At 46.5% G+C, this 27,141-nt stretch overlaps 1 protein-coding gene across 5 annotated transcripts in view; it reads right to left on the reverse strand.

Moving 5' to 3' along the window:
• Positions 1-27,141, reverse strand: part of DENND2A (DENN domain containing 2A) — a 105,648-nt gene that overhangs the window by 39,106 nt on the left and 39,401 nt on the right. For all 5 annotated transcript variants that reach the window (XM_023250633.2, XM_023250632.2, XM_045052851.1 and 2 more), the window contains 6 exons: positions 18,696-18,823; positions 16,115-16,236; positions 7,074-7,274; positions 2,300-2,393; positions 1,717-1,767; positions 422-609 (listed from right to left, as the gene is read on the reverse strand). In XM_023250633.2, coding sequence (XP_023106401.2) covers positions 422-609; positions 1,717-1,767; positions 2,300-2,393; positions 7,074-7,274; positions 16,115-16,236; positions 18,696-18,823 — 784 coding nt within the window. The remainder of the gene's footprint in view (positions 1-421; positions 610-1,716; positions 1,768-2,299; positions 2,394-7,073; positions 7,275-16,114; positions 16,237-18,695; positions 18,824-27,141) is intronic.

Consider the following 27,141-nt stretch of genomic DNA (forward strand, 5'->3'; position numbering starts at 1 on the left):
ACACCTGGTGCACACCCAGAGGTGCACAGCACACGCACAGATGTTCAGCAAACACACACTCCCAGGGGACAGTCGTGTGGCTGATGGGAAAGAGGCTTCTAGGATAGCCTGGGGAGAGACGTGGCTGCATAGGGAGACGGGGAGGACGAAGAAGCTGGTAGGGACAGCACAGTGACCACAGGAAGTGAGTCAGTGTTTTTGTCCATACTTGTGAGTCTCTGAATCTCCCACCTCTTGGGACCTCCCAAGTTCTCCAGCAGCAGCTTTTTGCATTTGATATACCCTAGTTACGACCCGCGTTCAAGATTCCAGACACCAAGTGCTCCTCAGACTCCCACACCTCCCGGAAACCACGAATACCAGCACGAAGTTGGCAAGAACGCCACAGTCCCCTGGCAGGCCACAGAGGCCGGGCCCATACCTTGAGAGGGAACTGCTGGGTGAGTTCTGGCACATACGCAGTCCCGGCCTGCTTCTTATGCAGTGACACGACCACAAAGTACTCGAACAGCTGCCTCTGCTGGTACTCCATGAGCTCCCGGTCAAGGGATGGGTATCTCGGAGCCTGCTTCAGGCGTGACTTCACATTGACCAGGCGCTGACTATGAGCTAGGGGGACAGGGACAGTGAGTGCCAGCGTGCCACTGTCTTCCCAACGAGGCACTGCACGGGGCTGTGACAGCCTGTGTGTTCCTTCCAATCCTAAAAAAGTGTTCCCGCATTTAACAAATTAGCTCAGAGCCCTTTGTTTGGGGTCCCTGCCAACTTCAGGGCGAGCCACACTGGATAGGCCACCCAGCTCGTGGGGGGCGCGGAAGCCCGGGACGCGGGGGCTCTGCTCAGCCATGGGTCTGTTGTGTGGACTTGGTGCAGTGGTTTGAGTAATCTTTGCGTCCCTCTGTCAGATGGGGGGGATGCTGACTCCTCCCCTCACTTATTCCCTTCATCTTCCAGTTTGTGGGATGTGACACAATCCAGACCACAAGGCTTTTGGAGCGGGGAACTTTGTGAACATCTGTGTGACAGAACGGGCAGAGACATGACTAACTCAGAGCTCCCACCCACCTTCCCTCCTGCCATCATTCTATGTGATGGAAACGGACTTGCTTCATTCTTGAGGTGGGCCGGGGAGCAGGTGGGCGTGAGAGGTGAATGAGGCAGGGATGCCAAGCAGACCGGTCCCCATCAGCTCCCTCAGCAGCCCTGGGCTATGGCTTTCTTTGGCTTCCCCCCACCCCGGGTCTGAGAAATTGTGGAAAACTCACTAAAGCCTATACCGAAGTCAATGAATTTAGATCTACAGAGACCAATTACTTCAGTGACTTCATTTGAAAGATGAGGAATAGAGGCCCTGAGATCTTAAGTGATTTCCTCCTGATCTTACAGCAACTTTCATGGGAGTGGGACAAGAGCCCAGGTGCCTGGAGTCCCAGGCCAGCAGTGGAAAACACCGATAACGGAAAGGCATAGGAATGGGGGCCACTGCAGTGGTATCCACCCTGGATCTCTGGAGCCACAGGCTCAGTGACCGAACAGGTCCTGCCTGGTCATGCTCAGGACTGACCGGCCCCTGAGCAACCCTGTGGGTCCCCTGTCCCCTCACATTTACGCCTTTCCCAACCGGCTCATGCGAGGACACTCTGTCCTATCTCCCACGTTAAGCAGGAAGCGCCACAGCCATCTGCATGCGCCCTGCACACCACCTGCTCTTCTCACCTTTCAGTTTCTCCTCGGTGTCGCTGTCAGACTCACTGTTCTCATCTGTCACTGGACAGAAAGACAACAAACAAAAAACGGCAATAGAAGAAAATTGCATGCGTGAGTTTTTCTAACACAGGAAACTTTTGCATGCAGTCACGTAAATCCACGATTTCTACTTCAGAGGGGCTATTTTGTTTTTGTCAATTTAAATGTCATGGACAAACTATGTCTTTGTCCAACTAAATGTACTTCCACGTGAAAGCGGCTCTAGTTCGGATGGTACCTATATCAAAACAATACAGCCAAAGAGACTGGCTCCTTGTATGTGTGCTAAGCAAAGAGAACTGCTCCCATGGTGAGCTCAGAGCGTGCGGCACTGGGCTGACTTGATGGGTGGACAGTCAAAGGACCACGGGACAGGCCACCAGGCTGAGGTCTTTCCTGGGTCCTTGCTGTCCCGCGGACAACAGGGGATTCTTACAAAGGGCTGACTTGTTCTCATCTTTGGTGAGCCAGCTCTGAACCACAGGAAGCCTCTTTTAGGAAGAATCTGTTTTCAGATTGATGGGGCGCGAGTGATGGTGGCGGGGGGTCATACCTTTTCCTGAGTTGCTCTCTGTTGACTGGGACAGCCTCTTCACACGTTTCTTTCCTCTCCGGGCCTCGTAAATGGCATTGATTCGCAATACCAACTGCCAGACACCGGGAGAAGAAAAGCCAGTGTTAGTGGCTTCCTCTCCATGTGCAGCTGGGATTCCTTTGCTGCTCTTTCTCTTCCAGGACGACGGAAGGCCAGGAAAGGAGGAAGGAGGGGCCGCTTTCCACGGGCCCGCTGGCATCTCTCAATTACTCCTTTCTACCAGACAGGAACAGGACTGTCGAGGACAGTAAAGGAGGCTGCCAGCCTCCCTTATGTATGAACAGGGGAGGTCTGAATATACTAACACATCCAGCTGAGACACAGGGAGGCAATTTCATTGGCTGATTGTGCGACAGTCGCTCCCCCTTCGATGCTGCGATGTCACTGTGATTTGGGAGCAGTCTTTGTGCCCCCCGGGGTGGGGGGCGGTGGTGGGGGAAGAAAAGGGAAGAGACAGCAAAAATAAAAAGCTTCCCGGGCAGGGCCCGTTTTGCAGGAAACACGCCAAAGACTGTGTGAGCAGCTGTGGGCAGCAAGCGGGCAGGGATTGCAGCAGCTTTCGAGTTCTAGCTCAGGGCTGCATAGCCATGCCCTGCACCCCGCATACCACCCTTCCTGCGGAGGAATGCTCATCCACACTTGTAAGGCCTTCCATGATCTCTCTTACCGCTCGGCAGGCACCACTACTGAGCAGCACATTTTCCAGGCTGACTCTAGCAGACCCATCGGGCGACTGAAGCCCTGGGTCGCTTCCCACCAGGCTTTACGGCACCTGCAAATTTCACCAGTGGAAGCCTCCTGGGCTCCACCTGGTTGCGAGGAAGGGAAGTCTACCTGTGTATAGTCAAGGCAAACCAACTGGTGAATTTATTATTTTTTTTAAGTTTATTTTCCCTAGGAATCTCTACACCCAACCTGAGGCTTGAACCCATTACCCTGAGATCAAGAGCCACACGTTCTTCTGACTGAGTCAGCTGGGTACTCCCCAACTGGTGATTTTATTTTATTTTTAGTAAAAAAAAATTTTTTTTAATGTTTGTTTATTTTTGAGACAGAGAGAGACAGAGCATGAACGGGGGAGGGGCAGAGAGAGAGGGAGACACAGAATCTGAAACAGATTCCAGGCTCTGAGCTGTCAGCACAGAGCCCCATGAGGGGCTCGAACTCACGAACCGTGAGATCATGACCTGAGCCGAAGTTGGACGGTCAACCGACTGAGCCACCCAGGCGCCCCCCCCGCCCAACTGGTGATTTTATTTATTTTGTTTTGTTTTGTTTGTTTTTTTTTCAATATATGAAATTTATTGTCAAATTGGTTTCCATACAACACCCAGTGCTCATCCCAAAAGGTGCCCTCCTCAATAACAACTGGTGATTTTAAAGGGGAGCTGTGTTTATAAGCTGCCTTGAAAAGTTTTATATTCTTTTTTGCACTGGAAGAACTGGAGAGAGGATGTGCTATGATGAACTGGGTGATGGGCATGCAGGTGGGCACAGTGGGTTAGCTGTTGCCAATCCCCATCTCTGCCCTCCGTTCCTCTGTCCCAGTCCCTGAAGCAGCTCAGCAGCCCCTCTCCACAAGCCGGAGTGCTGGACCACCAACGGAGGAAGGTGGCTCATTCTCCAGGTCTCCTTGTGGCGGGCCTGGGCCCTGGCCCCTCAGCTCTGCAGACTGTTAGGACACTGCCCTGCCACATCTTTGCACACCTGCACACTCTGGGTCCTGTGAGGTGGCCCAACGCTGGCCTTGACAGCTCTCTTGGTGAATTCCTCATTCCTAACCCTGTCCTGGCTTTGCCTTGAACCTGAATGAGGTCTCTGCCTTCACTGCCTAATCCCTGCAGTGTGGTTTATTTATATTTGTTCTTATGAAGCAGCCATTTGCTTCAGAGCTCAGACCCATGAAATGGCACTTGCTGGTTTTCACACATGTTCTAACCACTGGAATATTAATGCTAGCCCCATTTCCTATGGAATAAGACAATGCATAAATGAGATGCTAGTATTATTCACAATAGCCAGGAAGTGAAAACATCCAAATGTCGATCAAGGGATGAATGGATAAACCAAATGTGGTACGTACAATGGAATATTATTCAGCCTTCAAAAGGAAGGGAGTTTGGGCACATGCTCGAACATAAATGAAACTTGAGGACGTTATGCTAAGTGAAATAAGTCAGTCACAAAAGGATAAAGATTGTAAGATTCTACTTACGTAAGGTACCTAGAATAGGCTAATTTGTACAGACAGAAAGCAGAAGAACAGTGGTTGCCAGAGGCTGGGGGGGAGGGCGGAATGGGGAGTTAGTGTTTCACGGGTACAGAGTTTCTATTTGGGGAGGTGGAAAGTTCTGTAGATGGATGGTGGTGATGGTTGTATAACAGTGTGAACGTACTATTTTATTTTTTTAATGTTTATTTTTGAGGGAGAGGGAGACAGAGCATAAGCGGGGCAGGGGCAGGCCAAGTGCCTGTGCACTGTGTAAGTGCCGGTGACACTTCCATTTCAGGCAGTATCTTAGCATGGAACGAACTGCTGCATTTGCAAATTAAACACATACACAGCAGCAGCACTAGCCCTGCTTTCCCTCCACCTCTACTTTCATAAGATGCGCACACGCATTCTCTTTCTCTCAGTCTCAAAAAACCTTTAAAAAATATTGGAAGCTCCTGGGTGGCTCAGTCGGTTGAGTGTCTGACTCTTGATTTCAGCTCAGGTCTTGGTCCCAGGGTTGTGGTATTGAGCCCCACAAAGGGCTCTGCACTGAGCATGGGGCCTGCTTAGGATTCTCCCTCTTCCTTTACTCCTCTCCCCAACTTGTGTTCTCTTTCTCAAATTAAAAAAAATGGGGCACCTGGGTGGTTCAGTCGGTTAAGTGTCTGACTTTGGCTCGGCTCATGATCTCGCAGTTAGTGGGTTGGAGCCTCACGTCGGGCTCTGTGCTAACAGCTCGGGGCCTGGAGCCTGCTTTGGATTCTGTGTCTCCCTCTCTCTCTACCTCTTGCCCGCTCACGCTCTCTCTCAAAAATAAACATTAAAAACAAACAAAAAAAATTGAAACAATTTTTTTCTAATAATTAAATAAAAGATATTAAAATAGTACATGGAGGGGTGATGGGTAAAAGGACAGGGGTAGAAGACAGAGGTTAAATGCTTGGTAAGAAAATCATGTACTCAGAGTTGTGTTAAAGCTCTTTTAACCCACACGTAATCCATTTGACTATCTCTGTTTCATTTGTTAAAATAATGGTAAGGCTGTCAGTACAGATGTGAACGGTCACTTTTAATTATTCTGCAAATGTAGGATTTTGATATTTCAGAGGCCTGTGAACAGTCCCAGAAAAAGCAGAAGGGGAGTTAAGGGAGGGCCCAGAGATGCCACACTTTGGGGGCCCCGGAGCAGCTATCACGATAGCACAGGACAGTGACTGTGGAAGGCGGTCGACGGGACGCTGGGGAGTGAGTCTGTGCTGAAAGAGACTGGGTCCCTGTGTTAGTGGAGCTCATTCAGCAAACATCAAATAATCAGTATGCAACCTGCACCACACTCTGGGCAGGACAAGGCCCAACAAGGAGAGCAGAAGAAGGAGGAGGCCTGGCTCCACCCTGGCCCCTCCAGTTGCCCTCTGTCAGCAAGATGTCTTCTCCCCTGTTCCACCTACAACCCCCTCCTACCAGGCTGTGGGTTTTAGTCTTGTCTCAATCACCTGACCCTGGCTGCCCTTACTCTTCAGAACGCACTCTGATTGTCAAGGTGACTTCACTTCACTTGAATGAGAATGTTGGGAACGGGTGTGGTAGGGGTGAAATTATGGCTCAAAATACTGATTAACCAAACTGTCAGGAGGAACCAGCTTGTAAATGTCCCATGACTTTCAGGTCAATGCATCACTTTGAGAAATCTGATGAAACCTATAGACCATCTTCTCCCTCTTCCATCTATCCCCCCAAAACTCTCCACACAAAATTTTACATGATATTATTGGTTTCATGACTTCTAAATCCCATCCATCCATCCATGTATTCTGAAATGAGGAGTTCCTGCTCTAAAAGTTCTCATAGGAAGTTGGTACCCAAGTGGCCAGTGAAGAGGGACCAGCACAGCAGGGCTGGAGCTGAGGAAAGGGAAACATCCTTTGATGTTTTACCTTTCCGGTAGAAAAGAGGCAGCAAAGGGGCACCTGGGTGGCTCAGTCAGTGAAGCGTGACTCTTGATTTCGGCTCAGGTCATGATCTCACGGTTGTGAGACTGAACCCAGCATTGGGCTTATGCTGGGCGTGGAGCCTATTGGGGATTATCTCCCTCTGCTTCTCCCCTGCTCGGGTTCTCTCTCTCTCAAAGAAAAGAGCCAGGAAAGATATATTTTTGACAAGTGCTGGCCCAGAGCACAGGCTTCACACGATGCCACCTCTGTAGCTGGTGTTCACCAAAGTCCGAGTCACAGCACAAGGAACGGAGCTCTGCTTTTTGAGGCCCTTGGAGGAGGGGCATTGGAAATGTGGTGTGGAATCACAAGCAGAGCTGAGGCTGGGAGAGGAAGGGCTAAGAGGAAGGCTACAGGACCACAGTAACTATCATGACAAAGGCTCAGACACTCCAGCCTGCTGTCTGGCCTGTGATGAGGCAGGCAGAAGATGGCCCAGTGTTCAGTTCTCTGCCCAGATTCCTCTGCAGCCCTCCTTTGCAGGAAAGGGGACCTATCTGCACACGAAGTTTGCTGCAAGCCTTACCTTGGGTATCTTTCTCTTCTTCCTGCCATTCTGCGGATCTCCAAGGTTAAAGAAAGTGTCATCAGGGCTGCTGGGGGTGGAGGGGGGGCTGATTTTGGAAGGGGACCCATATCCATCCCGACTCAGCTTCCTAGTGTCCAGCAGTTTGAAGTTCCTTCTCTCTGAATTTTGCCGGAAAAAAGCAGGTTTGGACAATGACTGCTGGGAGGGGAAAGGAGAAAAGAAGAGCAAATAAATACAAAGGGACTAACTGGGAGATGGCTGGGGGTGCCAGTGATACAGACCATGAGATGGAGAGGGAAAGCTGGTCTCTGTTCCCAGGGTAGGCTGAGTCTGTCTGCATGAAGATGACAAAGGACGCACACCCAATCCAGTCTCCTTTTAGACAAGCGGGAGTACCCTGGCTGTCTTAACTGGACAAATCAGGAGCTCAGCCAACTAACACCCACCGGACTGGGAGTCAGAAGACCTAAGCCTGGTTTTGACCCCTGCCCGCTGGTAAGCTGAGGACCTCCTATACAAGGAGCTTCACTTCCTAAGCCTCGGGGTCTTATCTCTAAAAATGAGCTGCTTTAAGGTCAACGGTAAAAAAGCAAAAAACCCCAAAACCAAAAACCCTGCAACTTACAGATCTTCTTTTTCTTTTTTATATACCACAAATTTTTAAATATGTATTAGGAAGGTTGCGGAAGAGACGTGGTTAATCCTGGTGTTGGGTCACTGGTCTGTGGGCTCCACAGGCCCTGGTCCATGCTGTCTGGTCCCCCTCTGCCATCTTGTACTGATTTAAAATTAACTCCCCTAGGGGCGCCTGGGTGGCTCAGTCGGTTAAGCGTCTGACTTCGGCTCAGGTCACGATCTCGCGGTCCGTGAGTTCGAGCCCCGTGTCGGGCTCTGTGCTGACAGCTCAGAGCCTGGAGCCTGTTTCAGATTCTGTGTCTCCCTCTCCTTGACCCTCCCCCGTTCATGCTCTGTCTCTCTCTGTCTCAAAAATAAATAAATGTTAAAAAAAAAAAATTAAAAAAAAATAAAATAAAATTAACTCCCCTAGCGGTGCCTGAGTGGCCCAGTCGGTTAAAATTAACTCCCTCTAGAACTCATTTTTGTAACACATAAATTAATGAAAAGGCAAACAGGCAAAAAGATAGGGATGGAACATTTATAAAATAAAGACAATGATGCTTAGATATGGAAAACGATTCTTAGCTTTACTCATAAGAGAAAAGAAAATGAAAACTCCATCAAAGAGACATTTTTCCCTCTAAGATTAGCGAAGATAAATTTGGTAACTCACCGGAGTTATTGGTGAGTCCCTTTCACACTTTCGTACACTGCTGGTGGGACTAGAAATTGGTGTAATTCTATGGAGGGCGATGGAGCAGTGTCAACGAAATTACAAATGCACATGCCGCTTCACCCAGTAATTCCATCTCCAGGAATGGGCCCTACCCATATACCCAGACTTGGGCAAAGTTATACCGTACGAGGCAAGCTATACTGTGCAAACCGTATTGTACCCTGTGAGATGGCTTGTAAAATACAAGTACACAAAATACTGGAAACGATGTCCATCAGCAGAAGCTGGTCAAATAAAATCTGGTACATCTACAGAATGGAATACAATGCACGTGTAAGAAAAATCTTAATGTACTCATATGGAAAGTTCTCTCAGATGTATATTGTTTTTTTTTTTTTTTAATGTTTTACTTATTTTGGGGAGACAGAGAGAGAGAGACAGAGTACGAGCGGGGGAGGGGCAGAGAGAGAGGGAGACACAGAATCCACGAAGCACGTTCCAGGCTTTGAGCTGTCAGCACAGAGCCTGACATGGGGCTTGAGATCATGACCTGAGCCGAAGTCGGACGCTCAACTGACTGAGCCACCCAGACGCCCCGGATGTCTGTTGTTAAAGCATGAAAAGCAAAGTGTAGAACAGTTGGCATAACATGCTGATGTGTGTGTGTTTTAAGGAGCTACCCTGCTGGTGTATGCAGAGGAGAGTTCTGAAGGACACATCAGAAACTAACAGTGGTTCTTCTGGGGGACAGAGATGGAGGGCCAGGGGCCAGAGGAAGACTTTTCACTGTACACCTTTAATACTCCTCAAAGTTTAAGCCATACGAATATATTAACACTGAAATAAGAGACACTAATAAAATTTAAAAACTACTTGGACTATCTTCTTTCTAAAGGTACTTCCAGATGCACACTGTATTATAATTATAGCTGCAAAGTCTCTTTTTAAAAATGAATTAATGAGTTAATGCATTTGATGGGCTAAAGGTATATAAAGTACCTAGCAAAATACCTGATACACTATAGTTTTTCTCATTTTTTCATACTTTAATATGCTAACTGCTTTTTTCTTTAGTATATTGTTTATGTTCTTTGCCTATTTATTTTTTGAGTTCCTAGTATTTCTCTTATTAATTTGGAAGAACTCTTTATATAGAGCAGATATGAACTATTTGTCAGTTTTGTTGTGTGTTTTTTCCATGTTTTTTTTTTGAGATCATGTGAAATCTTCGTATATGAAAATCTGTTCATCTTTTCCTTTGTGAATGATTTAATCTTGCCTCTCTTTGCCTAGAAAGTCTATATATTTTTAGAGGTTTAATACATATTTAATTCCATTTTCTTGTGGATTTTCTTAGCTTATTTCGAACATATTTTTTTAATGTTTTATTTTTGAGAGAGAAAACACGAGCGAGGGAGGGACAGAGAGAGGGGGACAGATGATCTGAAGTAGGCTATGCATTGAGACCAGCAAGCCTGATGTGGGGCTCGAACTCATAAACTGCAAGATTGTGACCTGGGCTGAAGTCAGACACTCAACTGACTGAGCCACCCAGGTGCCCCTTAACATATTTTATTTATTAATCCATCAGTCATTTATTTTATTGCATGTTAGTCTAAAGTGATTTTTTCCCCCCAAAGCTACCTTATCTCTATTCCATTTAATAAATAAGTCTTTCTTTTCCTATCAGATTACAAGGCCACATTTATTATATCTTAAACTCTTACAGAATAATCTTATTTTGTTCCATCGATTTCTCTATTCCTGTTTCATTCCACATAGTATGTAACAATAACTCCAGAACCTTTTCTTTTTGAAGATTTCTAGGAATAAAGACTCCTAGTCTTCCCAAGCGGCCTGCTGCAATGTTTGTATCACGAGTCTATAGGCAGCAATCAATCGCTTAGCACCACAAGCCCTGAGCAGAAAAAGCCAGTGTGGTTTGCTCACTATGCGCATCTTCATAATTAAACCAGCACATAAAGAAGGAATAGCTAGAAGCTTTCTTAGAGACCAAATTCCATCTGCAATGAAATCCAAGGAAATGGCCCCGATTCTTTCCCTGTATTAGAATCACGTATCACATTGTTGGCAAAAAGCAGGCATCTGTTTTTATTAGACTTTTAGGTGTGAGAGTGTTTGTTCAAAGATTTGACCGATAAAGAAGTCTGAGGAGAAAGAAAACAACGGAATCAGAACATGGTACGCAACTCTCTAAAGGGTGTCAAGAGACCTGGGGGAGGCTGCGTGGGCTGCATCTCCCCGTGGTGACAGCATCTCCCCGTGGTGACACTGCCAGGGAAAGGGGCCCCGGTGTGCCCTCCAGAGCACCCAGAATCAGCCCCCCAAATGTCCAGGGAGCTTTCATGAGGGGGTGGAGTTTCAGCTGCTACTTAACTGAGAAGAGGACCTAGTGGGCTCTGGGGTAGAGCGTTTTCAAGTAGATAGCACAATCTGAGAAGAGGCCTAGCAGTGAGGAAGAGCAAATTAGACCAGAGAGAGTCTTCATGGCTTAGAGCGAGTACAGCCAAAGAGATGGGAGAGATCACACACCAATGAGGACATCAAATCATCTGTGGAAGGCCTTTGAAGGTAAGGGTATGACTCTTGGACTTAGCAGGGGGTGGCAAGCCTTTTCTTAAAGGCCAGACGGTAAATATTTTAGGCTTTGTCACGACTACTAGACTCTGCCACCGCAGTGCAAAAGCAGTCATACCAAATATGTGCATGAATGAGCATGGCTGTTATAGAAAAACTTTATTTACAAAATCAGTCAACCAGCAGAAGTTGGTCAAACCTGAACGATAGTATCAAAGAATAGATACTATAGGACCCCAGGGGTGATTATATCAGGCTGTGGCCCAGATAAGATTCCTGCTTTTGATCAGAAAGCCTCACTCGGGGCGTGTGGATGGTTCAGTCAGTTGGGCGTTTGACTCTTGATTTCGGCTTGGCGTGGGTCATGGTCTTGTGGTTTGTGAGTTTGAGACTCTGCCCTGTGTTTGGCTCTGGGCTGACAGTGTGGAGCCTGCTTGGGATTCTCTCTCTCTCTTCTCTCTGTCTCCCCCTGCTTGCTCTCTCTCTCAAAATAAAGTAAACTTAGAAAGAAAGAAAGAAAGAAAGAAAGAAAGAAAGAAAGAAAGAAAGAAAGAAAGAAAGAAAGCCTCACACCAATGTGCTCTGATGGTAATATGCCTAATTCCATTGTGTCTATGGAATAACCTCTAGGGAGGGGCCCAGCTGTTGCAGAGGCGCACAGAATGGACCTAGCAAAAGATCTGTGGTGTCCAAAAAAGAAAAGCAGGCAAGAACTCTCTGTGGAGACTTCATGAGTTATTTTGGGGGACCGAGTGTGATGGGCCCTGGCCAGGGGACTTCTTGGTGGGGAAGAGGGGCGGCAAGGAAGCTGCATGCCTCCCTAAAGGGAGCTGACCTGGACTCAAGCCAGGGTTCATTCACCCTTCTTGCCTGCGAATGGTGGCTGGTGGCTTAACTCCTTCCTGTCCTCTCTTGTCCCTGTCTTACTGCCTCAGAAGACAGTGATGTAAGAAGACTGAAAGGGCCCTTGATACCAAATATCCCATCTCTTCCTAACCTAACTTAACCTCATTCCTGGTCTCTTTTATAGAGGCCTCCTCTAAGGACTTAGACGTCATTCTCACAAACATGTCTGTTAGCTCATATATACCCACAGGTGCATATCTTTCCATGAATGCATAAACACGTCCTTAAATATACACACACAGAAGTACATAGGAAAGCAAACACGCATATTTTAACAATTGGGACATTATACAAAGTGATGACATTACATTTAAACAATGGAATGCCAGGCAGACAACAAACATTGTTTTTAAAAGGAAATTAATGATGTGGGGAAATACTCAGGATAAAGGCCAGCAACAGTATATAGACATCATCCCAAATCTTTTTTATGTACACACACACACACACACACACACACACACACACACACACACGCTAACAATCTATTAAAGAAAAATAAAAATCCCCGATTATGGATGAGTTTTATATTCTTCATTACACTTTTCAGTATTTAAGAAAATTTTGGATGGCTCAGTCATTAATCTGACTTCGGCTCAGGTCATGATCTCAGGTTCATGAGCTCAAGCTCAGCTTAGGGTAAAACGTGAGCCCAGCTTCAGGTGAGCCCTGCTTCTCACTGTCTCCCTCACCCACACCCACACCCACACCCATTTCCTCCTCTGCCCCTCCTGGGATATTCTCTCTCTCTCTCTCTCTCTCTCTCTCTCTCTCTCTCTCTGACCCTTGCTCACTTGCACCCTCTCTCTCTCTCTTTCTCTCAAAAAAAATTAAAAAAAATTTTTTTAATGCTTATTTATTTTTGGGAAAGAGAGACAGAGCACGATGGGCGGAGGGCAGAGAGAGAGGGAGACACAAAATCCAAAGCAGGCTCCAGGCTGAGCTATCAGCACAGAGCCCAGCATGAGGCCTGAACTCATGAACTATGAGATCATGACCTGAGCTGAAGTCGGGTGCGCAACTGATTGAGTCACCCAGGCGCACCCCCCACCGGCCAAAAATTTTTTTTGTGATGAGAATGTTCTGTTTTTAGGAAATAAAGATTTTTTTTTTAAAAAAAGAACACATACTGAAAAGCACAATTCTATATATTTACCAAACGCACATAAATAGTAGCTACTTAGCCTAAGTATTTACAAGGATTAATTTGATTACTCTTCATAAAATCCCTACGAGGAGAGTACTATTATCATTCCTATTTTATCAGTGACAAACTGATCCTTGTAGATGAGATCATTTGCCCAAAGTCACTCAGCTAGCAAGTTCTGAATGGAGACAGACTCTAGAACTTGCACACTCAACCAGATACTGCCTCTCTGTAGCTACAGCTAAGTGATACAGGATTTTTTGGTGTGGGAGATGGTGTGGGTGGGCTCCCCAGGCAACCAGAGAATGCTACTTAGTGACACGTTTTTTCCCTTAGGTCTTACGAGTCAGTACATAAAAAAGAATGTCTCACGTTAGCCTAGATTTCCTTTGTTATCAAAATTAGTTCCTACTCCATTTACTGTGCTATTATTCCAGGTGTGGGGATGGAGGTAACACATAGCAAGAAAAGAAAATAGCCCCGGCTCAAGAGCTTGCATTGTGTGTCTATAAGCATTAGCATCTGCACATCTGCTCCGTTCTGTCTGTCCAGCTGACCCTTACCCCTGTGCTGGGTCCAGGCACGGTCTCACTAAGTGAGAATCCCAGAAGCTGTCACAGGATCTTTCTGAGGCTGACAGAGGAGGTCGCCACAAAGGGACTGCTTCCGCCAGTTCTAAGGTCCCAGGTGCAGCCCAGATGCGGCAGATGCTCCATGAATATTTGATGAGTTAAAACGGAGGAAGTGGTGAAGTCTGCAGCTGTCCCCCAGAATGGGCACAAACCGGATACCCAGATGTGGGAGAGCGGAGGAATGAGCGTGGACACAGAGTCCTGCGGATGACGTGCAAAGGCTGAAAGCAGCTGGCAGGAATCGGCGGCAATCAGACACATACCCTGGGCAACTGGAGACAGGGATAGGCTTGTGGAGGTGGTTACCTACTGTGTTTAGCTGCTCTGGTGACACAGGACCTAGGTTTTCTCTGGCTGGCAGGAAGGGGAAGAAGAGGGCCGTTAAGTCCTTATTTCCTGGCATCAGGGAGGAGCCCCCAGCTCTAACTGCAGAGTTGCTTGGGGCAGATGTGGTTCATTGCTCCTAAGGGGCAGGCGGTGCATTCCCTGCGTGAAGAGGAGAGCAGGGGAGAGCCAGGTGGGACACGAAAGGGCACCCTGGGTTGTGAGAGAGCCTTCCTTCTTTTAAGCCAGACTTATCCACTGTGGGAAATGAAGGATTTCCTAAATGTCGAAGGCATCTATGTCTACTGAAGACACATTTCAAAGGCAAGTAGGAAAACTCTGCTAATTATCTCTTGTGCTGGATTATTCATGACAACACTCTTCCATAGGAGGAGAAAAAGAGCAGTTAACTGGCTTCGGCAAGAATTACAGTAATCGGCTTGGTTAGGTAAGATCCACCCCTCATGGTGGAGTCTACCTTCAACTCTCTTCAGGAAGACTGGTGGCAGAGAGATTCCCTGTGTGACCATTGAGCACAAAAGGCATGCCTCGTGTGCGGACCCCCCACCTGCCAGCAAATGCATGGAGCCCAGAGAGGAAGATGGCTTCTTTTCTTAGGCTGGAAATAGATCCTGCAATGGGACTGAAACTGACACCCGGGGCCTGGACTTGGCCTTCCCTTACTTAATTTCTTCATCAATTACACACTGTAGAACAACCACTAATGGCGGACACAAAGAAAGAGAATATTGAGGAACTTCAGGAATTCATAATTTAGCTGGGGAGGTTTTTAAGATACATTACATGACTTAAATCAGATTTTAAATCATCAACGTCAGAGATATCATAATGCCGTATACACAATTTGGTGTAAAATGAACACTTTAGCCCAATGAGTAAGAGGGGAAGAAGTTCCAGGGGCTGAAATGGCCTAGAAACTTCTTGAAGGAGGCAGGATTGATCTGGGTTGTAAAGGATGGGGAGAGAAAGACAAGAGCCAAGAGGAGATATAAAAATGACCTAACACAGGGGTGGGCAAATGTGGCCTCTGGGCCACATCTGGCCCACCACCTGTTTCTATACAGCCCACGAGCTAAGAATGGTTTTTACATTTTTTAAATGGTTGGAAAATAAGTAATATTTCATGACATGTGAAAAGTATGTAAAATTAAAATTTGGTGTCTGTAATAAAGTTTTATTGACATACAGCACATCCATCCGTTTGCATATTGTCTACAGCTGCTTTTCACTATAATGCAGCACTGAGTAGTCACAACAGAGTTCATATATTTACCCTCTGGTCCTTTAGAGAAAAGGTCTGTCAATCTGGGCCTAGAGTATCAGAGGGGCAATTTGTATGCTTTTGCTAGACGGGAGCTTTTGTATGTAGGAAGTATAGGAAATTAGGTAATAATGGATGCCCAGGGATCAATTATGAAGGATTATTTAATGCCAAGCTAAGGAATATAAATTCAATCCTCTTGGCAATGAGGTGAAGTTATCATTCACATGAGTATAGTTATATTATCTATATGTACCTAGTACAAAATTTCAAAAGGTTCAAAAGGATATTCAGTAAAAAAAAAAAAAAGAAAAAAAAAAAGAAAAAAAAATCAGTTTTCCACCTTGCCCTCCAGGTACTCACATTCAGACAACTCCACAGATATACCCACTCACTCTTAGGTTCCCTACAGGGATATTCCTCTACATACACAGACATATTTGAGTTTCCATGTATGTATATTTTTCTATTTAAAACCTCACAGATGGTGGCATGCTATAAAGGTACTGTTTCTGTACCAGAACTTTCAGTCTTATAGTTTAGACTTTGTTTTAGGTCAGGCTACTCTTCCTTACAGTTGTATAATACGGATGTGCTATCTTACTTACCCAGTTTGGGGAGATTTCTGACCCAGAAACTAAAATGTTATTTTAGGATGTTTGGTTGAACAGAGGGTTTCCAGGAGAACTAGAGGCAGAACTAGAGCAGGCAGGCAGCTGATAGGCAAATCCAGGAACCCAGAGGTGAGGGAGGCCTGGCACTCCGGTGTAACCCACAGCTCGAGGCTGCTCGAGGCCACCATGCTGGGGGTGCTGGGGACCCCTCTCCCTGCACCACTCCCCGGGGGGCTCATACCTTGGAGGGTGTGTCAGGAATGGAAGAAGTGGGAGAACCAGGGAAGTTCAAGACACACTTCTTCCCCAGGCAGCGACCGTGCAACTCCACGTCCTCATAAGGGTTTTCCTTCATTGGTGGATCTGTGGTCAAAGGCAACAAGTCAGGAACTGGGAACGTTACGGAAGTTTTCCTTATCAGAGAGCCACCCAACGTCTCGGCCTCTCCTGGTGGGGATGTCTGATGTCTTGCTATCCATTCACCCCCTTCCTCTTGGACCCTGGTTTTCGCTAACCCTGTGTCCCCCTTCTTAGATATATGGAGTTAACTCCATTCCAAGTTCAGAGCATCAGTCAATGTGAGCATCCCCAGTCTCCGCCTCAGTGTCCAGTTCAGGGAAGGGCTCACATCCCAAGCTTATGCCAACCAGTGCATGGCATTCCTGGGCTACGAAGGTGAACAAGGGACCTAAACCAGTCTCTTCAGCGTGAACCTCGGCATTTTTGTTGGGTGCAGAACATGGGCTCTCCTTCCCAACGGGAAGTTACAGATTCCAGGGAGCTGATGGCAGCCATCATGAAGACCACAGGAAACCCGCCGAGAATGGAGCTAGCCCGAGTGATAACAAGGGAGAAGAGGGGCGCCTGGCTGGCTCAGTCAGTGGAGTGGGCAGTTCTCGATCTCAGGATTGTGAGTTCAAGCCCCACACTGGGTGCAGAGCCTACTTTATAAAAGGTGGGGTCGGGGGGAGGAAACAAGGGACAATAGGCCAGTTCTGGTCACATGAACCAACAAACTCCCTTGTTATTTCAGCTGGGTCTTCCGTTCTCTGTAACTGAAAACTTCCCTGTTAGGTACACACTGTTAAGAGAAGTCCAGACCTCATACCCGCTTCAGACCTGGGAAGCCTACTGCTTTGGCAGCAACCCATCTCCCAAACTTGGACGCTATAATTCAGTCTATGGTGAAATTCATAGCTCAGCTAAATATCTATTCTGCCTCAAGTCTCGTGTTTCCTCCTACTGTGGAGTTTGTTCTGGTATTGATGATTCCATTCACGTATGTATATGTGTATCTGCCCTACCGATCCCTTGCATGTGGCCACGTATGGATTTCTCCCTCTTACCAGCTCCTTTCTTCCCCCACTCCCACCCTTGACCCCAACATGCAGACGGTGGGCTGAGCTCACACTTCCCTGAAAACTGTGATATTCCCTGAAGGCTACTGAACTCACTAATTTATTGATTTTACTTTCCTTTTTAACTCACTAATTTAAATGCATACAGAGGTGCCTGGGTGGCTTGGTTGGTTACATGTCTGACTTTGGCTCAGGTCATGATCTCATGGCTCAGGAGTTCGAGCCCCACATCCGGCTCGCTGCTGTCAGCAGAGGGTCCACTTCGGATCTTCTGTCTCCCTTTCTCTCTGCCCCTGCCCTGCTATTTTCTCAAAAATAAATAAACATTGGGGTGCCTGGGTGGCTCAGTCAGTTAAGCATCTGACTTCAGCTCAGGTCATGATCTTGCGGTTTGCGAGTTCAAGCCCCACATCGGGCTGTGTGCTGACAGCTGGAGCCTGGAGCCTGCTTCAAATTCTGTGTCTTCCTCTCTCTCTGCCCCTCCCTTGCTTGCTTGCTCTCTCTCTCAAAAATAAGTAAACATTAAAATTTAAAAAATAAATAAATAAATAAATAAATAAATAAATAAATAAATAAACAAACAAACATTGTTGGGATGAGCACTGGGTGTTAAATGTAGAGGATGAACCACTGGATTCTACTCCTGAAATCATTATTGCACTATACGCTAACTAACTTGGATATAAATTAAAAAAAAAAAATCTTAAAATATTAGCAAATGAAATCCAAAATAAAATATAAACATTAAAAAGTAAAGAAATGCAAACAAACTTGGTGAATCTGAGCTCCACTTTAGAATTTAAAAGAACTTAGGCCAAAGCTACTTTTAAAAATAGTAGACATTCATTTTAGTCTGAATTTTGATGCCCTGTTACTGTCACACTCCTACAGATTCAGGAAGAGCGTGGTGGCCTTAGTTTTCCTTCATTCCGTAATCCCTAAATTTACTGAGCATCTGTTACAAACCAGGTACTTTCCATTCCATTTTCTCCAATCCTCAGCCCTACAATGTAACTGTCATCGTCTTTATTATACAGATGAGAGAACGATGTTCAGAAAAGTGAAGTCCCCCACTCACTGTTATACAGCTAATCAGGAGCAGAGCAGAGATTCAATCACAGCTCTTCAGACCCCAGGTCTCCAGTGTTTCCCACTGCAACATGCTGCCTCCATGGCCATTCAGCACCAGTCCTTCCTCTTTCCTCTCCGGTCCCACTTTCTCTCATATGTCCCTCCGTGGGCCACTCTACTATGCCCCTACCTGCTGTCTTGTTCATCTGAGTACATGTATTTCTTCAAGACTCTGTGTGTGTGTGTGTGTGTGTGAGAGAGAGAGAGAGAGAGAGAGAGAGAGAGAGAGAGAGAGAGAGTGTGTGTGTCTGTGTTTCAAGGGGTCAGCCCCATTTCCTCTCCCCCTTGCCAGAGACAGACCCAGACTCATACACAGGTATGTGGGCCTCTTACCTAGAATGTCCTCGTAGACGTTCTCCTCTGATAAAGTGCGTGTGAGCCCCAACTTAGTCTGTGCGTACCAGTCCACTCTGCTGTTCTCAGAGGAAGATTGCAATAAGTCTTCAAACTCATAGGACTTTCTGGTTTGTACAAGATGGGAGAAAAAAACCAAAAAACAAGAACTCAAATCAATTAGGCTGGTCCAGAGATTATATGCCCCCAAATTTTCTTCCTGCAAAGATTTCTATTAATGAAATCAACTCTGTTTCTTGTAAGAAGGTATGAAAATCCTTACATAAGAGGTGTGGCTTTTATCTGAAAGAATGTTTATGCTGTTACGCTGAGTAAAGGGAGTCAAGTACATATAAAATACAACCCCAACTTTGTAAGCACACATATACAGAGAAAAGAAGTGAAGGAAGCGAAATATACAGCTATATCTTAGGGCTAAGGAATGGCTCATGGCTTCTTTTCACTTTTACTTTCTGGAGTTTTTAAATATTCTGCAATGTTTACAGAGCATACATTAATAATCGGAAAGGAGCAGTGATGGCCAGTTCAGAGTGGACCAGAGGCCTGGGCCCCCTTCGCACTTCTCTCACTCAAGTGGTTATTATCAGAATGAAACCCGGAGGCCAGCTGAGACACCCCCAACTCCCTCCCGCACTCCCCCTGCAGAGATTTGTGCAAATGTGGTAAGGATGATCAGTAAGGATGATAAATAAATGGCTATCACCCTCACCACACCCCCTACTTCCACAGGAGCTGTCCCTGTCCTGCTGGTGTTGACCTAATGCAAAGTCCAGCCCCCACCCTCAACATACACAGTGGCTCACCTTGAGTTTCTATGATTTCTTTAGCTTTACTGAACATTAGGAAGGTCAGGAGGTAGACCATACCGTGGAACATACAAAATATCAGCCACCTCACCGGTTCATTCCACCTTTCCCTTTTTTCTCCTCTTTCCTTCTCCTTCTCCTAAGTAAAACACAACTTCCCCCCAGTTGGACCAGAACAGCGCTGTCCACTCAGGCTCTCGAGGCTCATCTTGTCCGTCCAGGGGACTTGTGAGGAACTCGCGCTGAACACACTCGGGCCTTCCTTGAATGGAATTTAGTCCCCCCACACTCCTGAGGGCACACTCCCCAGCTGGCCTTGACTTGGTCCTAGCCCTTCACTCCTCCTGGTATAGGATGATCACAAGCCTCCCATGGCCCAGGAGTCACGGCTCCTTACTCTGGGCACCCGTGTCTAGCACAGCGTCCTGCACATGCTTGACGTAAACTGTGGCTGACTACGTAGAAGTGTATGTCTTTGCTTCTTACCCATGCTTCCAATCTCTCTCTGCCCCTGGGGAAGGTGCCCTCTGGTGGCTCTAAGATTAAACAGATCAGTACACAGATCTCAGATGCATTGTTCACAAGCCTTTTAACCTGGGATGAACTACTTAACTGGGCTGAAACTCTTCCTCCTGACTTGAAAAACAGGAATTATCTCATAGGATTGCCCAAAGAATAGAAAAGAGAAAGTCTGTAAAGTCCTTAGCACCTAGCAAACATGCAACAAGTGTTAGCTGTTACTATTACCGTGCAGTGCTATAATTACTTACGTAGAAAATGTTTTATGTTGAACATGAACTATGTGAGAGGCACTGTGCTCAGGGTTCCATAAATAAGGAGTGACTAAAAGAATCAGAGTCCCTGCCTCAGAGAGCTTACATTCCAGAGGGGAAGACAGGCGTTCAAGCAGAGCACGCACAAATACATCGAATAATAATAACCTGTGTTAAGGTCAGTGATGGAAAAGAACAGGGTGTCACAAGTGAGACTATCAAGGATGCATCGGGGGAGGCTGACAAAGTCACTCATTAAAGCTGAGACCTAAGGATACAAAGAAAGACCTCAGTTGGGGCGGGGGGCGGGGGGTGGGGGTGGGGAAGAGTGGTCCAAGAAGAGGAAAGGGCACCTGTGAAGGTCCTGCGGCAGCGGAGAACTTGGTGCATTTGTGGGAAAGGCACACAGACGCCCGGCAAGGCTGGATTGTAGGGAACAGGGTGGTGAGCGCGGTGGGAGGGGACAGCAGAGCCAGGCAGATGCCATGGGCCTGCTTTCCAAGCTTTGGGGATTTGCTACATTTTAAATCTTTCCCTCTCCACTAGCTCCTTTCCCTCTTTAAACACATACGGGTTTCCTCTAGAAAAGCTTTCATTGGAATCAAGGACCCTTGCAGTTCTGCGGATTTCTCACCTTCCTTGCCAAGGGTTTTAAGCTGGTGGGGGTTGGGGGCAGGTGGAGGAGGGAGGAGCTGAGGCTGTCTATCAGTTTACCTGAACTCACCGGTTTTCCTTCTTTATCTTCTCAACCTGGCCTCTGTAAGCATCCCTTTTCTGAAGCTGCCCCCTGAGGGTCACTACTGAGTTTCTGGTAAAACCTAATCACTTTCTGGGGCATTTCTTTATGTGACACCTGTTAGTTTCTATAGCATAAGGCTGTGGTGCTCAAAGTGCAATCCTTGGGCCAGGGCTGGTGTGCCAATGACATAGGTACAATAATTGAGAATAGGCATTTAAAAACTCTTTTTTAAAAGTTATTTTTCTCTTTGCTTTAAATGTAATTTCTACACCCAACGTGGGGCTCGAACTCAGGATCCCAAGATCAAAAATCTCATACTCTACAGACTGAACCAGCCAGGTGCCCCTGTGCTTAGAAAATTTTAAAGCAATTTGACAGAACAAATTTTTAAAAGACAACTGAGGCTTGTATATTGTTGTCTTTTTCGTTTCATTTCATTTCATTTCTCTGGCAATTCCTTTTTGTTGTATTTTACAGAAGTATCATTCAGCAAAGGATTGCAAACACAGGCACACAGGCACCCTCTGGGGTTTGACGAGCTGGGTGCAATGCTGGCCCCCGGCCACTTCCCCTTCTCAGACAACTGCCTGTCTTTGCTTGTAGCTCTCTCTTCCTCTTTCTCTCCCTCTTTCTGGGCTTTGGGTGTTTCCTCTCTAGGCTTCTAAACTTGAGTATCTCTCTAGGCTTCTAAACTTGAGTATCTCCACATCTGAATTCATCATCCCTAATCTCTACCTCACCCTTCTCCCTTCTGAACCTGAACTCAGCACTCAGGACAGGAACATAAAGAAAGACCACGCTTCCAGCTTCCAGCTTCCAGCTTCCAGCCTAGGTCCTCAGGGCCTTAAGTCAGGCCATGAGGCTGAAACTGTCACCCGTGCCCTGAGGTGCCTGATGCACTCATGGAAGCTCCTGCTGCGAAGGAAGGGCTACCTCTCCATAAACCCCTTCTTCCTCCCCTTGAGGTGTCCAGCCAGGAGAGGAAGGACTGTGCCTCAGAGCTCCCACAGACGTGGTCTATGGGGTGGAAGCGGGTCTGAGCTGTTTTCTCTCTACGACGGGATCGCACTGTGCTTTGTGCCCGCCCTGAACACTCCCTAGTCGGGGATGCCATTAGCCCAGGCTGGTATTAGCCGGGCAAATGCTTGGGGATAGACGCGTGGTGGTCTGTGGCCCAGAGCAGAGTGAAGTTACCGGCCTGGAGTGGGCCATACAGCTCCTGGGTTTCCCCCTGCTGAGCTAACCGGATTCTGGTAGCTCAAGTCCCCAGCATGCATACTACCTAGATTTGGTAGGGAAGATGCAAACTGTTCAAAGAGGCCGCAGAATCACTCAACATTTACTGAGTATCAACTAAGTCTGTATTCGGATTACTACATTCAAACTTTGCAACAACCTTGTAAAGAATTACTATCATTAAACATATTTTATATACGAGGAAATAGAGACCGGGGTGCCTGGGTGGCTCAGTCTGTTAAGCGTGGGACTTTGGCTCAGGTCATGATCTTGGGGTTCGTGAGTTCCAGCCCCACATTGGGCTCTGCACTGGCAGTACAGAGCCTGCTTGGGATTCTCTCTCTCTGCCCCTCCCCCACTGGTGTGTGCACACTTTCTCTCTCTCTCAAAATAAATGAATAAACTAAAATTAAAAAAAAAAAAAGGAAACAGACAGAGCTCAGATAAATTGCTCAAGGTCACACTGGGAGAAAGAGGTGCAGCCAGGGTCAGAAGCCAGGAAGTCTGGTCCGTGTCTGGTGCTCTCCACAGCACAGGCACTAAGCAGAGCATGGAAGTTAAGTCAACGCAGGAGGAAAGCTGTGGTCACAAAAAGTTTTAAAACCTTTATTTACATATTAACTTTGAGAAAAAGGAAATTTCAAAAGGCTAATGATAACCACATCCAAACTGGCTTCTTTCTTATTTAAACACTTCCACATTCGTCCCACATCCAGCCCATATGTTTAATGTGCACCTTCTGGGGGTCGAGCTGAGCTCACAGCTAGCTGGTGAAGCAAAGGCAAGAAGTCCCTGCCTTTGGGGAGCCCACAGCCTGGAGAAGGGGTACACCTCCTCCCAGCCTGAGTTTGCTTCCTGGGCCTTCAAATTATCATGTGATTGAGGTACTTCTTAGTTTTAGAGATGCTGGGATGATTCAACTGGTCCACTGACGTTTCCTGAAGTGGGTCACAACATATGTAATATCCCAGTTTTGACAACCAGTGCCAAATACTGTGATTTCAAGTAGTATTTTGAAGGTTACCTGTGACTTTTCTATATTTTTGTAAATGAAATACTAAGTTAAGAGCTCATCCCACATCTCCATTTGAATGACCCGTGGGAATCTAAATCCAAGGGGCACCTGGGTGGCTCAGTCAGTTAAGCATCTGACTTCGGCTCAGGTCATGATCTCAGGGTTTGTGGGTTCGAGCCCCGTGTTGGGCTCTGTGCTGACAGCTCAGAGCCTGGAGCCTGCTTCAGGTTCTGTGTCTGTCTCTCTCTCTGCCCCTCCCCCGCTCATGCTCTGTCTCTCAAAAATAAATAAACGTTTTAAAAAATTAATAAATCCAAAATTGAACTCACCCTCCTATTCCCCTCGCACCCCAATGAAGACCAGTTCCTCCTCCAGTGCTCCTCGGCATAGGCCATCGCCCTCTGTCCAAATGTTTATGCCTTAAACCTGGGAGTCCTGTCCAAACCCCCTTCTCCTTTAGCACCTATATCTGACCAATTAACAAGAGTTCCGCCGGCCAAGCATTCCTAGTATTCACTGCTTTTCTCAGTTCCCCGGCAGCTGTACCCTGGGCTTACCCCATCCCGCCACATACCTCCTCCCACCCCACAGTTACCCACCCTGTCTGCTGTCCAGGTGAGCTTTTCACAAATGGAAATCCGGTCAGGTCTCTCCCTTCTTAAAAAATGTGAGTTTTTAAGGAAGGTTTCCCATTCCTAGTAAGTGATAGGCTAGAACACTTCCCTCCCTGGTCTCCGGGACTCTTCTGGACCAGGCTCCAGAGGACCTGGAGGCCTCGGCTCACACCCTTCCTGATCTTCCTGGCCACACCACTGCCTTTCAGGGCCTCCAACACACTAGTCTTTCTTCCTCTGGGACATTCACCTGTTTCTCAAACTGAACACCCCTTTTCCACCTGGGAATCTCAGGTCTCAGTCCGAGTGCCACTTCCTCCCCAATCTGGCCCTGTTTCCATGACAGGCTAGATAACCCTGCTGAACATTCCTGCAGCGCCATGGGCTTCCTCGCGGCACTGAGTGTGGTTATAGTTACATAACTGCAGAGTTGTGTGCTTCTCTTACTAGTACGTAAGGTCCACGAGGCCAGGGTCTCAGTTCATTTTGTTCACTGTTATGTTCTATTACTACACAGGTGCAGGATAAATGTTTGCTGGTTGAATACATGAGTGAATATTTAAATTTTTTTAAACATTTATTTTTGAGAGACAGAGGGAGAGCACAAGCAGGGGAGGGGCAGAGAGAGAGGGAGACACAGAATCTGAAGCAGGCTCCTTGAGCTGCCACAGATTCTCTTCTTGTCTCTGTGTCCAGTGACCACACACAGGTCTTCCCCAGGTCCCACCGGCTCTTGAGAAGGGCGTGTGTGCCATCAGGAGATGAGAGTGGGGCTAAGTGGGGGAATGCTTATGTTAGCTGGGCTCACACCTCCCCCATCAAGTGCTACTGCTACTCATGGTGGGTTTATGCTTATCTCTATCCTAAATCCAAAACAGAAATGCCAGTAGAAAACCCATCTTTATCCACCATTATGTCTAACGTCCAATCATTTCCACCTCCAGTGGGAAATAAGACATGACATGTGGCACCGGGGTGGCTCAGCTGGTTGAGCATCTGACTTTTCATTATAGCTCAGGTCATGATCTCATGGTCCCGGGATCGAGCCCTACGTTGGGCTCTGTGCTGGTTCATGGAGCCTGCTTGGGACTCCCTCTCCCTCTGTCCTTCTGCCTGCTCAAACACTCATGCTTTCTCTTTATAAAAAAAAAAAAAAAAAGCTATAGGGGCGCCTGCATGGCTCAATCAGTTAAGCATCCGACTTTGGCTCAGGTCATGATCTCGCGGTTTAAGGGTTCGAGCCCTACATTGGGTTCACTGTTGATCCTCTGTCCCCCTGCTCTCTCTCTGCCCCTACCCTGCTCTCTCTCTCTCTCTCAAAAATAAACATTTAAAAAATTATTTTAAAAAAAGACTTGACAGTCACTGCTCTAATGTAGAATAACAACTTTCCTCTCTATTCTTTAAAAAAAAATTTTTTTTAATGTTTATTTTTGAGAGAGAGAGAGGCAGAGACAGAGTGTGAGCAAGCAAGAGGTAAAGACAGAGGGAGACGCACACCCGAAGCAGGCTCCAGGCTCTGAGCTGTCAGCACAGAACCTGACAGGGGGCTTGAACTCACAAACTGTGAGATCATGACCTGAGCCAAAGTTGGACGCTAAATGGACTGAGCCACCCAGGCACCCCTGTCCTCTCTATTCTTATTTCTGTTTTCTAATGCAACTGCCATTAAATAAAGAATTTACAAAATCAAGCTTCTCTCATGCTTTCAAAGTAACTTTGGCTTTGTCAAATTAATCAAACAATTTGCCCCTTTGAAGATTTTAAGCACTCAGTTTTTAGACATGGCAGTTACAACTGCCTCTTGGATGGCATGTTGACTGGAACAGCCATGACAGGAACAGACCACAATATGGCTGGTAAGTGAAATTAAGCACTCACTGGGTAATAGCTGAGGGTTGCTGTCCAACCAGACCACTCTGGGGATCCCTATCAGTCCTACCGAAGATGGAAATTATGGAATCAATAACAGCAGGTGTATGATTCGGTAGCCATATAATGACCCAGGCTTCCTGTCCTCAAAAAGTTCCGCAAATTGTACGCTAAAGCCTCAAGAAAAGGCGGAATCTATCTATACAATGCCAAATGATGTTGAAACGTTGAAATTTTGGTCAACATAGTTATTTGGCTTCATAAGGATCTAAAAACTCCATCATAGGATTAAATTAAACTAAAATTAAAAACCTGCATGCCAGGGGCACCTGGGTGGCTCAGTCAGTTAAGTGTCTGACTTTTAATTTCTGCTCAGGTCATGATCTCTGCTCAGGTCATGATCTCATGGTTTGTGAGTTTGAGGCCAGCATCGGGCTCTGCGCTGACAGCGTGCAGCCTGCTTGGGATTCTCTCTCTCCCTCTCTCTCTCTGTCCTTCCCCACTCACCTGTGAATGCTCTCTTTCTCTCTCTCAAAAAAAAAAACAAAAACAAAAACAAAAACCCTAAAAAAACCAAAAACCAAAAAACTGCATTCCAGTTAAAACATTTTGGGTATACAGATACGTGTAAATTCAGGATGCTGCTTACACTTAAAAAATAGTAACTTTCCTTGTTAAATGTAGGCCTTCAGGCATTCCTGCCAGAGTTATTCAATGCATGCCATAGAACATACACAACCAAGTTAATGCTGCTGTAGGAACCTTATCTTTGGAATTTCCTGACATTTAAGGGTTTCTCATTTCCCATTTTAGGATTGAAGGCATAAGTCCTTGCATTTAATTTCCTGGGGCTTTAGCGAAATGAAGAAAGGAGGAAGGGGAGAGAACACAGAACAGAGGAGAAAGGGAAGAGGAAAAAAAAAAAAGAAGAGAATGTCCAGAAAAAAGGCATTTTCTCAAACTGAGAATCTCAGTCCACTGGTTTGGCTCCTGCAAGAGTGGACCCGTCGGCCTAGGAAAATAAGCTGAATACGTTCTCTGAAGTGCACAGCCTGGCCATGTAATTCTAAACCCTCCTAACCTCAAAATCCTTAATCATTTCTTTCTTCAGCCTTGGCTTGGCTCTCCTGCCTCAGAGAGGACAGTAAGTCAGCCAAATCCTGAGTTGAGCCTCTTCTTTTTTTTTTAAGAGATAGGACCACAATAAAGAGCACACTTTATTATTTTTTTAAGTAGAAAGTGAACATCTTGCCCTAATCACCCCCATTGTACTATTTTAAACAAAAGGAAAAATCCAAAGCCAAAATTCTTAAACACAGCTGATGCAACCATAATCAAACTGGCCAAGAAAAATTTCATCTTTGGACTGA

The sequence above is a fragment of the Felis catus genome, chromosome A2 (assembly GCF_018350175.1).
Source record: "Felis catus isolate Fca126 chromosome A2, F.catus_Fca126_mat1.0, whole genome shotgun sequence".
Lineage (NCBI taxonomy): Eukaryota > Metazoa > Chordata > Mammalia > Carnivora > Felidae > Felis > Felis catus.